This window comes from Hyla sarda, chromosome 3 (assembly GCF_029499605.1).
Source record: "Hyla sarda isolate aHylSar1 chromosome 3, aHylSar1.hap1, whole genome shotgun sequence".
Classification (NCBI taxonomy): domain Eukaryota; kingdom Metazoa; phylum Chordata; class Amphibia; order Anura; family Hylidae; genus Hyla; species Hyla sarda.
The window spans coordinates 228773042-228795109 of record NC_079191.1 but is presented as its reverse complement, the minus strand read 5'-3'; the positions used below and the strand labels follow the sequence as shown (position 1 = coordinate 228795109).

The 22068-nt window shown below is 40.7% G+C and overlaps 1 protein-coding gene across 6 annotated transcripts in view; it reads left to right on the top strand.

The window, feature by feature from the left end:
• The window catches only part of ASCC3 (activating signal cointegrator 1 complex subunit 3), a 764501-nt gene that overhangs the window by 295361 nt on the left and 447072 nt on the right, over window positions 1-22068 (top strand). For all 6 annotated transcript variants that reach the window (XM_056566195.1, XM_056566194.1, XM_056566190.1 and 3 more), the window contains one exon: window positions 9753-9917. In XM_056566195.1, coding sequence (XP_056422170.1) covers window positions 9753-9917 — 165 coding nt within the window. The remainder of the gene's footprint in view (window positions 1-9752; window positions 9918-22068) is intronic.

Genomic DNA, 22068 nt, shown 5'->3' with positions numbered 1-22068 from the left:
GCTACTAATAGTCTCAGGTCCAAAAACTCAAGTGAGGTACCTCCATAATGTGAATAAAATCTGTATACCGTAAAAGAGCTTCAGAAGAACAAATACGTGCATTTTTCCCTAAGTTACAAAATAGAACAGTTTCTTTACAGGATGAAGTAAAAAGAAAGAAACGTGAAAAATTCTTGAGGGATAAAACCGATTATGACCAAGATAAAGAGTTCTTATGGTACCATAAACCCACTATACCATCTAATAGAAGGCCTCAGCAAGCACGAGGTCCATCACGGTTTAGTTCAAGAAACCGCATGGATACCGTACCTAATGTGAACAAGGAAGTTAACATCAAAGACAGTAATCAAGATACAATTGACCGAGTCCACCCTTTAGGAAAAGACACACACGGCGAGGAAGGAAGAAAAGATCTGAAAGAGCCAAAGAAAAGAAAAACAGAACGTTGAGACAGGATTATGAAGGAATCGATCGGGAGCACCCTCTGTCTAACGTTATCAACCTTACTTCAGAGACATTGAACGAAGCCACAGTCTCATTGTTATCGAGAGGACTGAATTATGGTCTGACTGAGCGGTTCGACCCCGTGACATTCGAAATAGACTTGGCTAAGTCGTTACGGGACATTAATCTATTTAAATTTTTCTATAATAAAAATACCACTGAGCAGACAAAATGCGAAGCAGATTCACCAGCAATGATAGATAGTTTAGGTTTTTTTCCCAAAGAATGTACCCTACTAGAACAGGAATGTATAGAAATGCTGGCGAGTGATTTTGGTGATCCCAATTATGTAGAAAAAGAGGAAAATGATCAGTTACCATTCACCAAAGGAAGGAAGTCTAGATTTAACCCCCCGATACCACCTGGAGGGCAGTTGGATTTATTCCAAAACTCAGTTTTACAAGATATTCGATCTATACTGTATAAGGAAATACCAGTTAATTTAACTAAAGCAGAACAAACAGCACTCCATGAGCTTAAAAAGAGAGATGACCTTGTGATAATTAGAGCAGATAAAGGAGGAAGTGTTGTACTTATGTACAAAACCATATACACACAAGAAGCCGAAAGGCAATTACGTGATAGGTCCACATACACTCCCCTCAAAACTGATCCGACTCCTAAAATTCTTAAAGGTCTAACTACACTCCTACATAAGTTTGTTGAACAAGGAATGCTGTCCAAAAAAAACGCGGAACGCCTCATACCAGAGGCACCAAAACCCGCAACATGGTACCACCTTCCCAAAATACACAAAGCTCAGACCCCACCCCCGGGACGTCCCATCGTCTCGGGAGTGGGGTCTACTACCGAATACTTGTCTCACTATTTAGAATGGTTACTTTCCCCTCTACTCCCCTCTATACCAGCCTACATTAAAGACACTTTACACTTATTACAAACAATCGAAACAATGAATTGGGAATCAGACTGGAACCTTTGCTCCATTGACGTGGTCAGCCTCTATACCAGAATTCCTCACGAAGCTGGTATAGGGGCTGTAAAAGAATTCCTTAAATGGTCTAATAAGTCTGCAGAATTCATCTTATTTATAGAGGAGGCACTTACTTTTTTGTTAAGTAACAGTACATTTCAATTTGCTGACCAGTGGTATAGACAGGACACCGGGACCCCGATGGGTACCCCGGTGTCCTGTACATACGCAAATCTGTTCCTAGCAGTCTTAGAAAGCCAAATTATTTTTTCATCCCAGAACCCATACATCTCACAAGTAAAATTATACATGCGTTATGTAGATGATATTCTCATAGCATGGTCAGGCTCAGAATCTCAGTTCAATGATTTCGTCACCTACCTTAATTTAACTAATACAGTGAATATGTCATTCACCTCACATTATGGAGGTACCTCACTTGAGTTTTTGGACCTGAGACTATTAGTAGCAGGCAACAGACTCACAAGTGAAGGATACAGAAAATCCGTATCTAAAAACACCCTTCTTCACTATAATAGTTCTCATCCTAGTTCAGTGAAGAAGGGTGTTCCATACGGTCAATTTGTAAGATTACGTAGAAACAATGAATCTGATGAGTCTTATAACACACAAGCAGAGGACCTTACTAAACGTTTGTTAGAACGCTCCTACCCTAGTAAGCTGATAAAAGATGGAAAAGAGCGTGCAGACAACCTAGATAGAAAAAATCTGTTAGTGGGCAAAAAATGTAAAAAAATTAGAACCAACTAAAAAACGATTTTCTTTTACGTTCCAGAATTCACCTATAAATCATATAATTGAACAAGCGGTTAGAAGGAACTGGCACCTTATAGAGGGTGATCCCGACATAAAAGAGGTAGCCAGCCGCAAACCACTTATTTCATACAGAAAAAACAAGTCAATAGGTGATATTCTATCAAAAAGTCGAAAAACATTGCCTAAAAAAGAGACAACATGGTTAGAAAGTTCTATACCAAAAGGGAATTATGCCTGTAAGTCCTGTAATTTTTGCAAATTTAATGCACAATTGAAAACGATGCGAATGGGCTCAATAACTCACACTGTTACAGATTTAATAACATGCCGTACCAAATATGTAGTATATGTTATTTACTGCCCGTGTGGCTTCTACTACATTGGAAAAACTATACGTCAGTTATGCGCTAGAATACGTGAACATATGTACTCACTGCGCACACTTAAAGGTGCACCTCGCCTAATATCCCATGTAGTGGAAGCCCACGGGGGAAAACCAGAAGTTCTTACTTTTTCCGGAGTGGAGAGAGTTAAATACAGACCAGGTATTGATCTCAACCGCCTCCTGTTGCAGCGAGAAACATATTGGATTATCCATACCGCAGCAACAGGCCCTTTAGGCTTGAATGACAAAGTGGATTACGCCCCTTGTTTTTAAAATCACTCTTCTTATTTTTATCTTAATAAGCTGTTTTCTTATGACAGAAGGTATACGGAAGACGTAATATATGCTTGTCTTTAAGCTAACGCCTTCACACCAGACGTCACCACAGTTGGGAGGTACTAAGAAATTAGACCTGTGAACCCACCTGTATAAGAACCAGCTCACTATTCCTAGTTGTTCAGGCCAGAAGAAGCTCGAGCACCGAGCGAAACAGAGTCTGTCGCCAGACAGTGAATACCCCCCACTGTGATCCCTCTCCCACCTTTTGTATCCATCTTTTATATGTGAGTATGAAATAAAGAAATTACCCTGGAAAAGAAGTCATTGGTGAGTCTGCCGACTTTTTCTACTACTCCTCTCTACTTCAAGATATGTGATTTGCTACTCATAGTCAGAGCACCACCAACACTTCGGGGTACACTCCAACACGTCCCTTAGTCCAAATACGTAAGAATATCAGCAGCAGTGCCGGACATTACACTCTTTGTTTGAAGATTTGTAAATTACTTCTGTTAAAAAATCTTAATCCTTCCAGTACTTGTTAGCTACTGAATACTTCAGAGGAAATCATTTTCTTTTTGGAACACAGTGGTCTCTGCTGACATCACGAGCACAGTGCTCTCTGCTGACATCTCTGTCCATTTTAAGAACTTTCCAGAGTAGGAGAAAATCCCCATAGAAAACATATGCTGCTCTGGACAGTTCCTAAAATGGACAGATATGTCAGCAGAGAGCACTGTGCTCGTGATGTCAGCAGAGAGCACTGTGTTCCAAAAAAAAAAAAAAACATTCCTCTGTAGTAGTCAGCAGCTAATAAGTACTGGAAGGATTAAGATTTTTTAATAGAAGTAATATACAAATCAGTTTAACTTTCTGGCACCAGTTGATTAAAAACATTTTTTTTTCCACCGGAGTACCCCTTTAAGGGTCCATTAAGCTAAAAGGTCAAAACATCATAAACATGACCTCTCTTTAACAAGCATGTTAAACAATACATATGTGATTTCTATTGTAAGACACTAAGTGAGTAAGGGGGCTCCCCTTGTGCCCCATTAGCCCCCTGAAGTGCAATCAAGGATGTAAGAGCATTGTTATGGTGGCCAAAGAACCTTAGGTTGTCCAAATGTCTAATAAAGTCCTCCCAGTCTGACGTGTACAGAAGCCTATTAGGTCATTGCTGGAGATGTGGTCTGATAGGCTGTCTGCCATTGTAAAACTGACAGGCGTAATGCTCTGCAGCACAGAAATATTACAGATTATTACACGAGCAATCAGAACACCTGATCTTGAAGTCTTCCGTTGGAAATGAAAAAAAAAATGTCTTCTTCATGTATTATAAAAACAAGTTACTTGCCTGAGTGGTGGGCTCTTCACGTCCTACTTTTGCCAGTATGTCCTGTACTGATGCAGATGTCCTCAGTTTGCAGGATCTCTTGCAGCCAGATGAGGAGTATGCCATCTGTACAAACCACTGCAGGAAGCTAGAGAACATATGAAGGTTATGATGATGATATCAGAATGGCTCTAGAAGTAATTATCACAGAATGTTTATGCAACTTCAAGTGGCAAAGTCATTTTTTTAATATATATATATATTTTTTTATAAGCTTGTCTAGAATTCCGTCATTAAAAAAAAAAACTCTGAACTTACCTCCCACAGCTCCCCAGAAGTATTGTTCCTGTTTCTTGTGATCGACTTATCACACTGCAGCTCTGCTAATTGCCGGTCACAGTTATCTTTGGTGATCAGCTGCTGAGCAGCAGTGTGATGTATTGAGCCCCCTCGGCCTTCCTACTGGTGTCCGAGCCCAATATGTTAGACTGCCACTCAGCTTATCACGGGCCAAGATGGGACATTGCTGCAGCCGGTGATTAACTGAGCTGCCTGTGAAGAGTCGACCACAAGAAGTATGAAGAAGCCCATACTTGAGACCGGGAGCAGAATACTGGGGGCACTGTGGGAGCGGAGGGAGGTAAGTCCATTTTTTTTTCTCTCTTAAATGATGGTATTCTGGGGACAAGTTTTTATTTATCTATTTTTTTATTTCATCTGGATAACCTCATGAAGGTGTTATTGAGATAACATATCCATGCTAAATAAAGACTACTAGATGTGTATCCCTGGGGTGTAGTCCATTGTGTTCCAGTGAAACACCTCAGGAAAGTTGCTTTGTTTTTAAGTTTTTTTCTTTAACCTAAAGTCTATTGTAATATTAATTATCAGACTGAGCTAAACTTGAAAAGGAATATATTCTTAGAACCATAAGGAGGGATTAGGGTTTCATTTATATTTTTACTTATGCCTCATTCACATAGCAAAATTCTGTGGGCAGCCGCCTACTTAGTACGGAGAGGGCTCAGAAATGCACCCTCCCCGTAGACAGCAATGCATTTCCAAGCGGAGTCCGCAATTTGAACTTTTGTGCAAATGTTTCCGCTGCATAAATTCTGCCATGTGTGTAAACCCATGGAGTCTGCTACAGTGGGATTTCTTAGCAGAATTTTTCCGCTGGATTCTGCTTGTAAAATTCTGGTATGTAATTGGGACCTTAGTGTGTTAAAAAGAATGGTACCGTTTATGGGTTTTGATCTAGGAGGGTCTGTGAAAATATTTTCTATTTCCTAAATATTGCCCTCTGATATTATTTTCTTTGTTTTCCAAGAGGGAAGCCAGACTGATTAAGGGCATGTTTCTGCATGGTTGCAGCTGCGTGCATGTTTAATGGTGTTTTGGAAGGGTATTGGGATTGTGCAAAGAGGGTTATTATATATAGTCATTGACTTGTCTAGAGTGCTTTTAGTGATATAATAAGTGATTGCTTTAAGTGTATTAAAATGGAGAAACTAGAAGTGTTTAGTTATGTCTTCTAGAAATAGTGTTAAAGGGAAACTGTTACATTAAAAATGCAGCCCAATCTGCAGACAGCATAAAGCAGGAGGAGCTGAGAAGATCAATATGTACTTTGGTGGGGAAATTTTCAGGCTTATTTGCCATTTTTCCATGTAAATCTCTGCCCCAGCTACGCAGTCAAGTGGGTAGTTCTATTTAGTGGTTAAAGGGGTACTCCACTGGAAAACATATTTTTTTTTTAAATCAACTGGTGCCAGAAAGTTAAACAGCTTTGTAAATTACTTCTATTAAGAAATCTTAATCCTTCCAGTACTTATCAGCTGCTGTATGATCCACATGAAATTCTTTTCTTTTTGAGTTTCCTTCCTGTCTGACCACAGTTCTCTCTGCTGACACCTCTGTCAGGAATTGTCCAGAGCAGGATAGGTTTTCTATGGGGATTTGCTCCTCTGCACAGTTCCTAAAATGGGCAGAGATGTCAGAAGAGAGCACTGTGGTCAAGCAGAAAGGAATTTAAAAAGAAAATAACTTCCTCTGTAGTATACAGCAGCTGATAAGTACTGCAAGGATTGGGATTTTTTAATAGAAGTGATTTACAAATCTGTTTAACTTTCTGGCACCAGTTGATTTAAAAAAAAAATAGTTTTCTAGTGGAGAACCCTTTAACAGCTCTCTCTTTTTTTTTTCCATATTCAAAGTTTTATTGAAGTTTTTCAACAATGGTGCATCAAAAACAGCATTACAAATATAAATATGTATGAGGTACAGATGTACGTAAGTAACTAAACAGTAGCAAGAAGTATAAAAGTAAAACATTCTGTATGTCAGCCTTCCAATATAGCAAGACACCATTATGTATAGACAGTAGGCAATCGACCGTCGTGATAATAAGGACAGGTTGCTACTATAGAGCGGTGCATAAGTCATTTCTGGAGTGTGTGCCTAAGGCACAGTCGGTATCCAATACTAGCAGAGATAGTGGTCATTCGCTACGTCGTCTGTACTGCGTACATACATATCAGGTAGTCATACATCACAAGTCTACTGGCACAAGTGGCAGGGCCGTGTCACTTTGATAAAAGTACGGTCTGATGGCTACATACTCTCGTGGAGAAGAAGAAGAAGTATAAGAGGCTCAGGAGTAGAAGAAGAAAGAGAAGAGGAGAGAGAGAGATAGGTGATGGGAGTAGGGTTGACTGGGGGGTACACACAAGAAGACAAGTGGAGGGAATAGGAGAGGGGGTGTAGACGGATCACTAGAAAGAAACAGCTCTCTCTTTATGCACACTTAACTACTTAACCCAGAATGAGCAATGATTGAAATGTGTAAATGGCAAGTTATCCTTGAGCTTTTCCTACCAACCTATATATCAATTTACTCAGCTTCTCCTACTCTGTAGCATTATACAGTGGTCCCTCAACATACGATGGTAATTCGTTCCAAACGACCCATCGTTTGTTGAATCCATCGTATGTTGAGGGATTCGTGCAATGTAAAGTATAGGAAGCTACACTCACCTGTCCTTGCCGCTCCGGACTGCATCCTCACCGCTCCCGATGCTGTCCCAGGGGCTCCCGATGCTGTCCCGCTGCTCCGGTGTCTTCTTCGGGATCCTCCGGCTTCTTCTGCTTCTTCCGCCTCTTCTGAAGAGTCCGGGCCTCGCTTTCTGGTGACGTTATTACGCTGCTGCGCCGGCACGGCGTGCACACTGACGTAATAACGACACCGGAAAGCGAGGCCCCGATCTTGGAGAAGATGCAGAATACGCCGGAGGATCGTGAAGTGGACCCGGAGCAGCGGGGATAGGTAAGTGAACCTGTCCGGGATGCTTAAACTGCTATCCGGCAGCAGCTTAAGCATTTTGCGCTGTCGGATAGCAGTTAATGCGATGGCCCCGACATATAAAAGCATTGTATGTCGATGCTGACATCGACATGCGATGGCCTCTGAGAGGCCATCGTATGTCGATTTTATCATATGTCGGGGCCATCGCATGTTGGGGGGTTACTGTACTTGCAGACTGGACACTGTAGATGTGACAGCTTCCTTGTAAACTGCCATGTGACAAAATCAAGTTTAGCATAGTATACATATTAGTTGAGGGCTTGGACGCCGGGATCACTTGAATGCTGTTTAGAAGATTACTGCAATTGTTTAAAAAAAACAATCACATTGCTTCTCTTATTTTTAACCCCTTAAGGACCCGGGGTTTTTCCATTTTTGCATTTTAGTTTTTTCCTCATTACCTTTAAAAAATCATACCTCTATCAATTTTTTACCTAAAAATCCATATGATGGCTTATTTTTTTGCGCCACCAATTCTACTTTGTAATGACATCCGTCATTTTACCCAAAAATCAACGGCGAAACGGAAAAAAATCATTGTGAGACAAAATTGAAAAAAAATGCCATTTTGTAAATTTTGGGGGCTTCTGTTTCTACACAGTAAATTTTTCAGTAAAAATTACACCTTCTCTTTATTCTGTAGGTCCATACGATTAAAATGATACCCTACTTATATAGGTTTGATTTTGTCGTACTTCTGAAAAAAAATCATAACTACATGCAGGAAAATTTATACGTTTAAAATTGTCATCTTCTGACCCCTATAACTTTTTAATTTTTCTGCTTATGGGGCAGTATGAGGGCTCATTTTTTGCGCTGTGATCTGAAGTTTTTAGCGGTACCATTTTTGTATTGATAGGACTTTTTATTCATTTTTTCATGATATAAAAAGGGACCAAAAATGCACTATTTTGGACTTAGGAATTTTTTTGCGCGTACGCCATTGACTGTGCGGTTTAATTAACTATATATTTTTATAATTTGGACATTTCCGCACGCGGTGATACCACATATGTTTATTTTTATTTACACCGTTTTAATTTTTTTTATGGGAAAAGGGAAACTTTTATTAGGGAAGGGGTTAAATGATCTTTATTCACTTTTTTTTTTTTGCAACGTTATAGCTCCCATAGGGACCTATAACACTGCACACACTGATCTTGTACATTGTTCAAAGCTTTCTCATAGGAAACCAGTGATCGATGATTCTGCCGCTTGACTGCTCATACCTGGGTCTCAGGCACTGAGCAGTCATTCGGTGATCGGACACCAGGAGGCAAGGTAGGAGACCCTCCTCGTGTCCTGCAGCTGTTCGGGATGCCGCGATTTCGCCGCAGCGATTCCGAACAGCTCCCTGAGCTAACCGGCATGGTTTCACTTTAGACGCGGTGTTCAACTTTGAACGTCGCGTCTAAAGGGTTAATAGCGCCGTTGTTAGAGGCCGGGCCCGACCCGCTATGACGCGGGGCCACGCCATGGCTCCGCGTTATAGATCGGGAGCGGACTCATGACGTAAATTTTAAAATATAAGAAGCTATTTGGTTGCTATGGGCAACTGCACCACTCTTCCTCTACACAGGTTTTGATAAATCGTCTGCATGGTCTGTGACTAGTTAGGTGGAAGGGGTTGGGGTAAATTTCATTGTTTTTAACAACTTTGTGTGTTTTAAGAAGGGTTTTTCCCAAGAATCATACATAATGCCACTTAAAGGGGTATTCCAGCTTCATACATCTTTTCCCCTATCCACTGGGGACCCCTGCGATCTTGTCGCAGCCCCGGCATTCTGTTTGTGGCCAATGTGGAGATGGTCAGGCACCAAAGACAGATGAATCTCCTGTGTTACGCAACTTGCGTTACTCCCATTGACGTTAAATGGTGTGGCCATGCTGCTTATGTAGCTCCCTTTACTACGCCATTTGTGCACCTTCCGTTAATGTCAATGGGGGTTACCAAAATTGTGTAACACAAAAGATTTTGCTGTATTCTGCCTCTGGATCATCAAAGATGACCGTGTGGCCATGACATATTTAAGATTAATCAAAAAACACCTTGTTTGTTGGTTCCATTTGAAGAGTAACGATTAACATACTATAAACATAGCCTTCTAACCATTGTTTAGATACCTCTCTTACATATCAGATTACTTAAATCATTTTTGTAATTTTTTTTTTACAGATGCTTGTGACCACACCAGAGAAATGGGATGTTGTCACCAGAAAGAGTGTTGGAGATGTGGCGTTGTCTCAGCTTGTAAGACTAATGATATTAGATGAAGTGCACTTACTGCATGAAGACAGAGGTCCTGTATTGGAAAGCTTAGTTGCCAGGACATTACGACAGGTAAGCACATTTCAGCTCTCCCTTAATTGAAAGTTTTATACAAGTTATTGTTGCACGTGGCCAAAAAGGTATACTACTTTAACACTTTGCAGTCATAATACTTGTTACTGAAATTTTTTTTCACAAAATGCTTACTTAGTCATCAAGTTTTGTACCAGCGGCAACTTAATATCTTTACTCGCAGTTGTTCCATCTCTGGCTGATTTTAAGGACAAGTCCATGTGATACAGATTCCAATCAAGATTGCTCCACTTTAAACTCTCGTGTCTGAAAATAACCATTTTATACTTTATTATAGAACTGGTCAAGAGTTATCAGTTCACATATTTCTAGGAAAACTTTTAATTTCTAAAGAAACCTTGGGCTAAGCTTTTTTCTTATTTATATACCTTATGACAAACAGCTGTGTGAAAGTGGTTCTTTAAGATTAGAGAAAAATAGATACTTTCTGCTCTGAACTGCATCACACCGATGCTGGAGTTGTGTCTGTTATTGAGCTAAAAGGTGTACTTCGGTGAAAAACATATATATATAATTTTTTTTTTTTTTTTAAATCAACTGGTGACAGAAAGTTAAACATATTTGCAAATTACTTCTGTTGAAAAAATCTTTACACTGCTCTCTGCTGACACCTCTGTCTGTATCAGGAACTGTCCAGAGAAGCATAGGTTTGCAATGGGGATTTTCTCCTGCTCTGGACAGTTCCTGATACGGTCATCAAGTGTCAGCAGAGAGCACTGTGGACAAGAGAGAAAAGAAATTAAAAAAGAAAATAATTTCCTCTGTAGCATACAGCTGCTAAAAAATACTGGAAGGGTTAAGATTTTTTAATAGAAGTAATTTACAAATCTGTTTAACTTTCTGGCACCAATTTATTTATTTATTTATTTTTTTAACTCCACTGGAGTACCCCTTTAAGTTCCTTTAGGATGCGTTCACATGTACAGGATCCTGCGCAGATTTGATGCGCAAGATTTGTAACTGCCGATTAAAAGCTGTGCTCAGTCATTAAGGGGGTACTCCGGTGGAAAATGTTTTAAATCAACTGGTGCCAGAAAGTTAAACATATTTGTAAATTACTTCTATTAAAATATCTTTATCCTTCCAGTACTTTTTAGCAGCTGTATTCTACAGAGGAAATTCTTTTCTTTTTTAATTTATTTTTTGTCTTGTCCACAGTACTCTCTGCTGACACTTGATGCCCGTATCAGGAACTGTCCAGAGCAGGAGAAAATCCTCATAGCAAACCTATGCTACTCTGGATAGTTCCTGACATGGACAGAGGTGTCAGCAGAGAGCACTGTGGACAAGACAAAAAAGAAATTCAAAAAGCAAAGAATTTCCTCTGTATCATACAGCTCCTAATAAGTACTTGAAGGATAAAGATTTTTTAATAGAAGTAATTTACAAATCTCGCTGGCACCAGTTCATTTAAAAAAAAAAAAGTTTCTCACCGGAGTACCCCTTTTAACCCCTGAAGGCAGTTTTTCACAATCTTTTTCGGCTCGGGGCATCCCTCTGAAATTTTTTTTTTCGTTTTTTTCGTGGGCACCCCAACCGAAGTTGACGAGCAGACACTTTTAGACACCAACTCACATATGATGTCTTCTCTAATCATCGTTGTTCCCTTTTCTTCTCCATCTGGCCCGGCCATCATGACAATTTCTTCCAGCCACAGTTCTTCACCGTTAAACCTGCAAAACAAACCTATTAGGCTCCGCACTTTTTTTTTTTTTTTACATGGGTGACAGAGGGGTGTAGGAGTCTACATGGGTGACAGAGGGGTGTGGAAGAGTGTACATGGGTGGCAGAGGGGTGTAGAAGAGTAGAAGAATGTACATGGGGGACAGGGGGCAAAGGGGGTGATAGAGGGGTGTACATTGGTGACAAAGGGGTGTTGGGGGTGGACAGGAGTGTACATGAGTGGCAGGAGTGTAGAGGGATGTACATGGGTGTAGAAGAGTGTATATGGGTGACAGGGGTGTAGAGGAGTGTACATGGGTGACAGGGGTGTGTAGAGGAGTGAACATGGGTGGCAGAGGGGTGTACATGGGTGACAGGGGTGTAGATGGTAGAAAGGGAGGTGTAGAGGAGTGTACATGGGAGACAGAGGGGTATACATGGGAGACAGAGGTGTCGAAGAGTGTACTTGGGTGACAGGGGTGTACATGGGTGACAGGGGTGTACATGGGAGACAGGGGTGTACATGGGTGATGGAGGGGTGTAGAGATGTGTACATGGGAGACAGAGGGGTGAACATAGGTGACAAGGATGCGGTCAGAGGGGTGGACAATGGGGGGTGAACATGGGTGACACAGTGATGACAGAGGGGTGGATAGGGGGGTGGCCAAGGTGGACATGGGAGACTGGGTCAGAGGGGTGGACATGGATGACAGGAGGGTGGACAAGCGGTTAAAAGAGGGGTGGTCAGGAGTGAAAAAGGGGTGAATAGGGGGGGTGGACATGGGTGACAGATGTAGACTGGGGGGTGGTCAGAGGGGTCGACGAGGGGGGGGGATGAACATGTGTTACAGGGGAATGGACAGGGGTGACAGAGGGGTGGCCAAGGATGCGCCACTGGGAGGAGGGGGATGCTGGGGGAAGGATCATTACACCGGCACGGGAATCCGGCAGAGCACCGCCAGGGCTCTCATTCATTGCACCACAGGGGGAGGGCGACTCTGGAGTACGGGTCACTACACTGCCGGGGCACGGGTCACTACATCACCGGGGCACTCACTCATTGGGCCGCAGGGCGGAGGGGGCCGCAGAGGGACGCTGCAGTGCCGTGAGTCACAGGTGCGGCAGGCAGGGGTGGGAAATTTAAAATAAAAAATAAATAGTAATTTTGACGGCAAAATCCCCCGGCACACGCGGCACCCCATTTGGGAATCACTGCCTTAAGGACATAGCGTTTTTCCGTTTCTGCACTCTTGTTTTTTCCTCCTTACATTTTAAAAATGATAACCCTTTCAATTTTGCACCTAAAAATCCATATGATGGCTTAATTTTTGCGCCACCAATTCTACTTTGTAATGACATCAGTCATTTTACCCAAAAATCTACGGTGAAACGAAAAAAAACATTTGTGCAACAAAATGGAAGAAAAAACACCATTTTGTAGGTCCATACGATTAAAATGATACCCTACTTATATATGTTTGATTTTGTATTACTAAAAAAATCATAACTACATGCAGGAAAATTTATACGTTTAAAATTGTCATCTTCTGACCCCTATAACTTTTTATTTTTCCACGTACGGGGCAGTATAGGGGCTAATTTTTTTTATTGGTACCATTTTTGTTTTGATCAGACTTTTTGATCGCTTTTTATTCATTTTTTTAATGGTATAAAAAGTGAACAAAAAATACGCTATTTGGGACTTTTAAATTTTTTTTGCGCGTACACCATTGACCGTGCAGTTTAATTAACAATATATTTTTTTATAGTTCGGACATTTACGCACGCGGCGATACCACATATGTTTACATTTATTTACACATTTTTTGGGGGGGAAAACGGGGGTGATTCAAACTTTTATTAGGGAAGGGGTTAAATCATCTTTATTAACTTTTTTTGTTCACTTTTTTTTTTTGCAATGTTATAGCCCCCATAGGGGAATATAACATCCAGTACATTGATTCATTACACTGATCACTGCCATTGCACTGCAAGGCATTGATCAGTGTTATCAGCGGTTGATTGCACAAGCCTGGATTTCAGGCTTGGAGCAATTAATTGCCGATCGGATGCGCAGGAGGCAGATAAGGCACCCTCCTGTTGCGTTCTAGTGTATCGGGACATCGCAATTTTACATCACAATTTTCACATTTTACATCGCGATTTTGCAGATAGCAGCCGGAACCATGCGGGTATGATGCGAGCTCGCTTCATAACCCTCCCGTGCCGCACGCCTTATAAACCTGGCGTTTTGCGGCAAGGGGTTTAAGTTTACATTGAAATCTGCAGTAGAAAATTCTTCGCATCATATTCTGCGCATCAAATCTGTGTACATGTAAACTTTCCCTCAGGGTACATTCACACGAGCGGATTTACAGCATATTTTACGCTGCAGATCCGCTGGTGAAGGCCCGCTCTATGCTGTCTTTACATGTGCCTGCTCGTAGCGGCAATACGCCGCAACGAGCAGACACACTGCAGGGATGCGCACGGCGTACTCGCACATCGCGGCCTCTCTCCCTGCTCTGAGCTAGGCATACAGCTCTCGCGATGTGCGAGTATACTGCAACTCACACATCGCAGTTTGTCTGCTCGTAGCGGCGTATTAGCGCTACGAGCAGGCATATGTAAAGACAGCATAGAGTGGGCCTTCACCAGCAGATCCGCTTGTAAATCCGCTTGTGTGACCGTACCCTTAGAGTGAATGGCTGTAAGCTGCAATGTTGCAAACAGTCCGTGGTCAGGTGTGGCACTGTTTTTGGAAGAAAACTGACATGTTTTTCAAACACTCCGGTGGGAAAAAAAAAATTTAATCAACTGTGTCAGAAAGTTAAGCAGATTTGTAAATGAGTTCTATATAAAAAAAAATCCTAATCCTTCCAGTACTTATCAGCTGCTGTATACTACATAGGAAGTTTATTTCTTTTTGAATTTCTTTTCTATCTGACCACAGTGCTCTTTGCTGACACCTGTGTCCATATCAGGAACTGTCTAGAGCAGGGTAGGTTTGCTACGGGGCTTTGCTCCTGATCTGGACAGTTCCTGACAAGGACAGAGGTGTCAGCAGAGAGCACTATTGTCAGACAGAAAAGAAATTGAAAAAGGAAAGAACTTCCTGTGCAGCATACAGCAGCTGATAAGTACTGGAAGGATTACGATTTTTAAATAGAAGTCATTTACAAATCTGTTTGACTTTCTGACACTAGTTGATTTAATTATTTTTTTCCCCACCCGAGTACCTGTTTAAAGGGGTTGTCTTATTTCCCCTTATCTCTTATTCTCTTTACTTGTGGACAGGCTGGGGTCATAGGCAGGTCATTTGCTCCTGTGTCTGACTGCTCCCAAGCTAAAATGATCTACCTCCAACTGTCAGACATGATGAATAGGCTGAGATTAGCCCAAGCAGAGAGCATGATGTACACTCAGGAGCTCTGGCCACTCAGAGAGGGACAACATCACTGCTTCTAAAGCAGAGCTGGTGGACTGGAACCATGTCTACCAGCTGCCAACAAGAGGGAAAATGTTAAGAGATTATCTACAGGACCGAACACGTTTTCTAAATTAAGCTAGTGGCAGACTTGTTTATGCTGCCATACTCTACACATAGAGACATGTTTAACATAATGGGAGTACATTTTTAAAGCATATCGGTCATATTGGTCAGGCATGACATAGAGCCTTATTAGTGCACAGAGCCCTGCTTTTCCCACCCACACTTACTGTACATTGTCCTAGCTGAGACACACAGACAATAACTGCAAGGCAGCATTTTTTCACCCAAATATTCTTTATTCATTGTATGTGACAATTATTCATATAATGTTATTATCTACATTATATAACAAGCTTTTGCAAATCTGTTGTATGTGCTTGTGGTGTATTTTAAAAAAAGGTGCACTTTATAGGGTACATTCAAGCCACAAGGAAAAGGTCCTCCATATTTATGACCTGTGGGTTTTCTCCTGCTGTCTAGCAGCTGATTGACTTTTCCTTGTGAACAGTAATAAGGGAAAGCTGTCAATCAGTGAGAGTGGGGGGGGGGGAGAGATTGCACCTCATGACTGAGAACTTCTTCCTCTCAACATGATTGTAACACTACACCTTGTAATGTGTAAAGATTTCAAAAAGTAATGGTTAGAACAGGTTGTAAAAGATTTGAACAGATGGAGTCTCGGTGCTAAATCCCTGACTAATCGTTAAAAATAGCCAAGTGCACACTGCTCAATCTAAACAAATATGTACCACTAACAGAGTGTACTTTTATTTTTACAGTAGTATTCAGTTTTAGATCTATGTAAAAGGCAAACATGTTTTTCCATGTGGAGCACTAAAGGGGTTACCACAAACAACACTTGAACTTAAAATAGGGTCCGAAAGCATGGATACAGAGAGCCGCTTCCCTTGTGGAATCAGTTGTCGTCATCTGTTATCACTGTCACACCATTTTACTTGTTGGTACAGGCAAATACTGCCCGCAACACTGATGATAGCGATGCTTACCTACCCTTGATCCGTTGTCCTGTTTGTCTGTTATTTTCCTTATTTTGGCAGCAGGCTTGGTGCATGGCAGGAGCACGCTGACGTCACCGCTGCTGCTTCTCTTCTGGGCCCCACTGTCAGCTTGGAGAAGCAACAGCTCCTACTGTGCACGAAGCATGACACCTGTAGAAACTGCTTTGTTTTTGGGGTGCCTTACTAATTGATTGAGGACAACTGGATCTTTATAGGGGTTTATTACAAGCTATACATATAAATACAAAGGGGAAACCTAACTCATTAAGGGATAGGGGTGCAAGGAAGAGGGAAAGGTGATAGGAAGGGGGCAGGAAGTGCTCTCTCTATTTAATCATTCTATAAGTAACATATATAGCAGTCATCCACACATAAAACCCATACATTGCCCATCCCAAGACATATTCATGGCCAATCAGAACAGTTCCTTAACAAACAAGGGAAGGTCAGTTTCACCCCTAACAGGTTAATGCGGGTGACACTAATGACGGATTCCCTTTGATGCCGCCTTATGTTTGGTGGTTTGACCTTGATATGACTGCTTTTGTAGTCCCAGTACAGTTTATTTCTGTTTAAGTCTAATGTTAATCGTTTCTTTGGTGAACATATTTTTCTTCAGTTTTATTAGAGTTAAGTTTGACTTTTAAAGTCACTTTCTCTTTGTTTTGTCCTACAGATACTATGCATTCCCCCTCCTGCTATAATGAACTTTTTATTTTTCCATAACTCCCCATGTTCTATGTCCTTTGTATTTTCACTTTCACCAAGTTAACATCAAGAATGCCCATGGCTAAAGAAAATTGCAATTCACAAAGACCCCTGTTGAAATGCTATGCTGTTATGACATAATGACATTGTTGCTGTGGCCGATAGTTTTGTGTTAAATTAACTCATCATATCCAAAATGCAGTCATTTATAAGATTCTGTGTTAACTTGGAATATGTTGCAATATTCAAAACAGCTTTATCTTAATAATTTCAGAAAGGTCTATGTGCTGAACAAATTTGACAAGGTCAGGTACAAATTGTACACTCAATATTACAATTTCTCCTTATGATGTTGTTGGTTATCTTTATATTTTGTTGGCACTGTTGTTTTTGGTTTATTTGCAGTAGTTCCCTTATTTAAGTCAACTTTAAAGTGGTTGTCTCATGAAGAAAATCCCTGTCCATATGATATTTTGACATCATAAGATGGTCCTCCCATTCACAAGAGGGAGTAGTGGGCAGCATTCTGAAAGTGATTTTCTCTGATGATACAGCCCCTTCAAATAATTATGATATATTACTTTAGGTTGGGAAAAGTCATATCCCTTCCATCATAAAGGCTACTTGACATTTTTCTTTTATTAGAACAAGATAAATTGTTCTAACAAACATTATTGTAAGCAAAGAACATGTGACAATGCCATCAATAAGTAAGTTACACTTAAAGCAGGATTGTACAATCTATTTAGCAAGGCCTGAATAACATCGCCAAGAGGAACCAGTGAGCTGGTAAAGATTCTGTGAGAGAATGCTCGTAATTGGGGTTGGTGCAGGCAACGTGGAACTAAGCAGATATAGGGAGGATATTAGAAAATAGATGACCAACTGCTTAGAGACAAATAGATTATAAGGGTGCATTCACACCACGTTTTTGCAATACAGTTCCCGTATCAGGTTTTTGATGAAAAACTGATTCCTCAAAACCGGACTAAACTGTATCAAAACATGTGTACAAATTATAACCCGTATACGGTTAAAAAAACGTATGGTGAAAACCGTATGGAACCGTACGCACATACAGTTCTGTACGGTTCCCATTGACTTCCATGTTAAAAAAAAATATGGTTTAATACAGTTTTTAACCTGGACCAAAAACTGTGGTAGGCTACGGTTTTGGGTACGGGAAAAAAACTGACAAAACGGGCACAACCTGATGCATCTTTGGCATACAGTTTTCAATGGAGAGTCAATGCATAGGTTTTCAATATGGTTCCATACGGTTTTCACATAGAAAAGGTATACGGGAACTGTATTGCAAAAACGTGGTGTGAATGCAGCCAAAGAGAAGTGCTGCTCTAAGGCATAGAAAGAGGTCTCAACATCATAGTCCAGCAAAGAGAATAGAATGGTGGAAACTAAAGGTGATTGCGACAAGCCCACTGGGCTCTTGAAGGTGAGCAAATTAAGCAAACCTTCCTTTTGCAAAAAAGAAAGGATAAAGAATTGCTCTGTGAATTAATGATAATGTTTACCTTATTGTAGTTATCCTTAGTTAAGTCACTGTTGCAATTGCACTGCTGGGTTGCTGCGTTACAAGCTGAACATTCCTTAAAGGGTATCTAAGGGTACACATAGCAACATGTCAGAAGTTTTGCTCGTTGGTACTCTGGGTGCTGAGACTTCATTGATGGTAAAGCAAACATGCAGCAGAACTCAGCAGATTTTATTTTATTCTAAACTATAGGTACCCTTTTTAAGATAATACACTGTGGTAACATGTAATGTGCAGACTACACTTGTGCAGCTGTGGGTGGTACCATTCCATTAAGGTTGGGACCTATTAGTCACCAGGAAACATTGAGTCACAGAGCATACCTATTCAAAGTAACTAGTGCAATCCATCGTAAATTACCAAAGCAAAACAGGATGTTGGTAGGGATGGGTGACATGAAAACAAAAATGTGTGTTCTTTGGAAACAAAAAAAAAACAAAAAAAAACTTGAAGTACCGTCAAATATGACTTTTATTTATATCTAAAATTCACTAAAACCCACAGTGCAGTGGATCCTTCACCAGGTAAAAAGCAAACACAATTGTCCACAATGCCAATTAGTGGCTGGCTTGGGGAACCTCCTCAGGGGAAAAACAAGGGAAATCCCAAATAAAGATATAAAGTAATCACATCCAAAAGTAGAGGCAGCAATAATGGTATAGACAATATAAAAAAAAGAATTTCCTCTGTAGCATACAGATGCTAAAAAGTACTGGAAGGATAAATATTTTTTAATAGAAGTCATTTACAAATCTCAAAATAGGTGCAGCTCACAACAAAAGGACTGAGGTAATTAAAGCTATAGCCGGCAGTGTTTCTCACCACTGCTGGATGTCAGTCGCTGGCGGCTGTAGTGTCCTCTGAGGACACTACAGCCGCCAGCGACTGACATCCAGCAGTGGTGAGAAACATAATTATATATATATATATATATATATATATATATATATATATACCATCTCTCTGGAAATTGACTTTGCATTATTTCTTCCAAGTGCACATTTATTTTCACCATACAACGGGACTTTCATAGTGTTTCCAGACTAACAGATTTTTACCGGATTATTGGACTATATTCCGATTTTCAGCATTTTTCTCACAATTTAGCATTTTTTCACTATTATTCATGTGATATCCCACTAGGGCCCAGTGGGAATATCTTGTAAAGTGCCAGTTAATGCGTTAAGATATTGATCATATTTTATTATTACATTTTTTAATTGACGCTGTTATTATTTATTTCCATTCCTATCATTATGCACCACAAATGGTGAGTTCTAAGCTAATATTTTGACTTTTTCATTTACAAATCTGTTTAACGTTCTGGCTCCAGTTGATTACATTTTTTTTCACACTGGAGTACCCATTTAACCAAAATGTTCAGCATCGTTCCTGAAATAGAGGCCCCCTTATGGAAAGATTTATTAATTAGTGCTTCCATTTAATTTGAGATATCCCAAATATCTGCTAACTTCTATCAGTTATTCTCCATAATATTCTGATTTTATAATGTATTTTACATACTCATGGCTCATTACTCCATACTGCCTTTTTTAATAACACCAATTTGTCCCAATACAATTCTGTCAAGTATAATCCTAGAGCCAGAAAATCTCCTTCCCTTTTCCATTTCTCACACTACCACCTCAGTGACATAGAAGTTATGCTTTTGCTTTTTGCCTATTTATTCTTCAGTGGTTGCATGTGCAAACAAAGTCAGGCATTACATAGTAGCACTACTAGTTCAGACTAAACACGAGGGCCTTTCTCACAAAAGTTTATAAAAAGTCTTTGCTTTGTACAACTGTCCAGCCATTTTTTATACTAAATAGAGATGTACATTAAAGATTAATGAGTCCACAACCTAGCCAGTGTCTGTTTATATGGAGGTCTTTATTCAGCAGTATCCCCACACTCCTTGCACCCTAATGTACTTCATGAGTTAACAAGGAATAATGATAAAGGTAAAGGGGTTCGTTGATACAGTGTAGCATACCTACCTAAAAAGTGTTTTATAGGTGTAACACTGAATGTTGACAATTAACAAGAGAAGGATTCCTTGTGTAACCCAGGAAAAGTCTTATGACAGCAATGGGTGGTTCTAAATATGGAGAATATTAATCTTATTTCATTAGCAGAATATAGAGCATGGGTGACATGTCAGACAGGAATGAGGGAGGTGTAGAGCGCTTTGTAGGTGAAAGTGATGTAAATCCTATTCTACTGTGACGGCACTGGGCAGCAGCATCAATGTAGCCGCTGATAAGAAAAATTAGTCAGGCTACTGCACTGAGCATAGATTGGAGACAAGAGGACAGATTAGTAAATTATGGTGCCCATACACCTTAAACTAAAATCTGCCACACCTGCTACCTTTGGTGGGTTCATCTGACTGTCTCAAGTATATGTCAGCCTCCTGACTTGCCCCAAAAGATGATAAGGCTATAGAGAAGAGTTGTATGTGTGCGATTTTTAATGGCTAACCTTATTATTCTGGGAGAGAGAAACCCCCACTAGAATTGCAGAGTTGACCCCCTAAGTAAGCTCACAGCCCACCAAAATCTCGAAGATTTTCCGAAACCAAACGCTATATTTGGGGACCCCAGCTACTTTCTTTCTCACAGAGATAAAAAAAAAAAAAAGCAGCTGTAGTTTCCAAACAGAACATTGAGTTTCAGAGAGTATGCAAGAACAATAAAAGAAAAATTTGATTCTGGACCCTGCCTTCTGGATGCTCTAACTGTTCCTTCCCTGACAACATCATCATAATATATCCACAGTTGGAGCATATCCATCCATTGTAAAAAGAGTACCCTTTTTTTTAATTCCGAATTCTAGGGGATGTAAGGGTAAGTTCACACTGAGGAATTGGGGAGAAATTTACTTGAGTAATTCTGCTCGCTTATTCTGCTCCAAATCATCTAACAATTCTGATGCTGAATTCTGTTCCGCCTGAAGATAGAACCTTTTTATTTCTGAGGAAATCAGTTTCAAGCGGAATTCAAGCGGAAATGGCTAAACTTCCGCCCTGACATAAGTTGCTGCTTAAATTCTGCTTCAATTCCTCTTCAATATCGCGGCAAGCAGAAAAAGGCAGATGTCAACTTTTTCTTTACCGAAATGATCCCTCTACAATTCACCTCCAATTCCTCTGTGTGAACATACCCTAATAGTTCAGTCTACTACTCTGATACACTCTCCCCCCCCCCCCCCCTTATCTGGATAATGGAACATTTTAGACATGTCTGTATGTTGGGAGCTTTCCAACATGTTAACATAAATCACAAATGTGGTAACCCACCTTAACCCCTTAACAACCACAGAAGTAAATGTACTTTGCGCACCAGGATGTATATTTACGTCCTGTGTATGACCGCGAGCATCGGAACGGTGCTCGCGTCATACACGGCAGGTTCCAGCTGCTAGCAGCAGCCGGGTACCCGTCCATAATGGCCGCCATCCGCCATTAACCCCTCAGATGCCATGATCAATACAGATCAGGGCATCTGCGGCAGTGCGGTACTTTAAATGGATGATCGGATCGCCCGCGGCGCTTCGATCATCCAGCATGGTGGCCGGAGGTCCCCTCACCTAGCTCCGGCCGTCTCCCAGGGTCTTCTGCTCTGGTCTGAGATCGAGCAGACCAGAGCAGAAGATCACCGATAATACTGATCAGTGCTATGTCCTTTACATAGC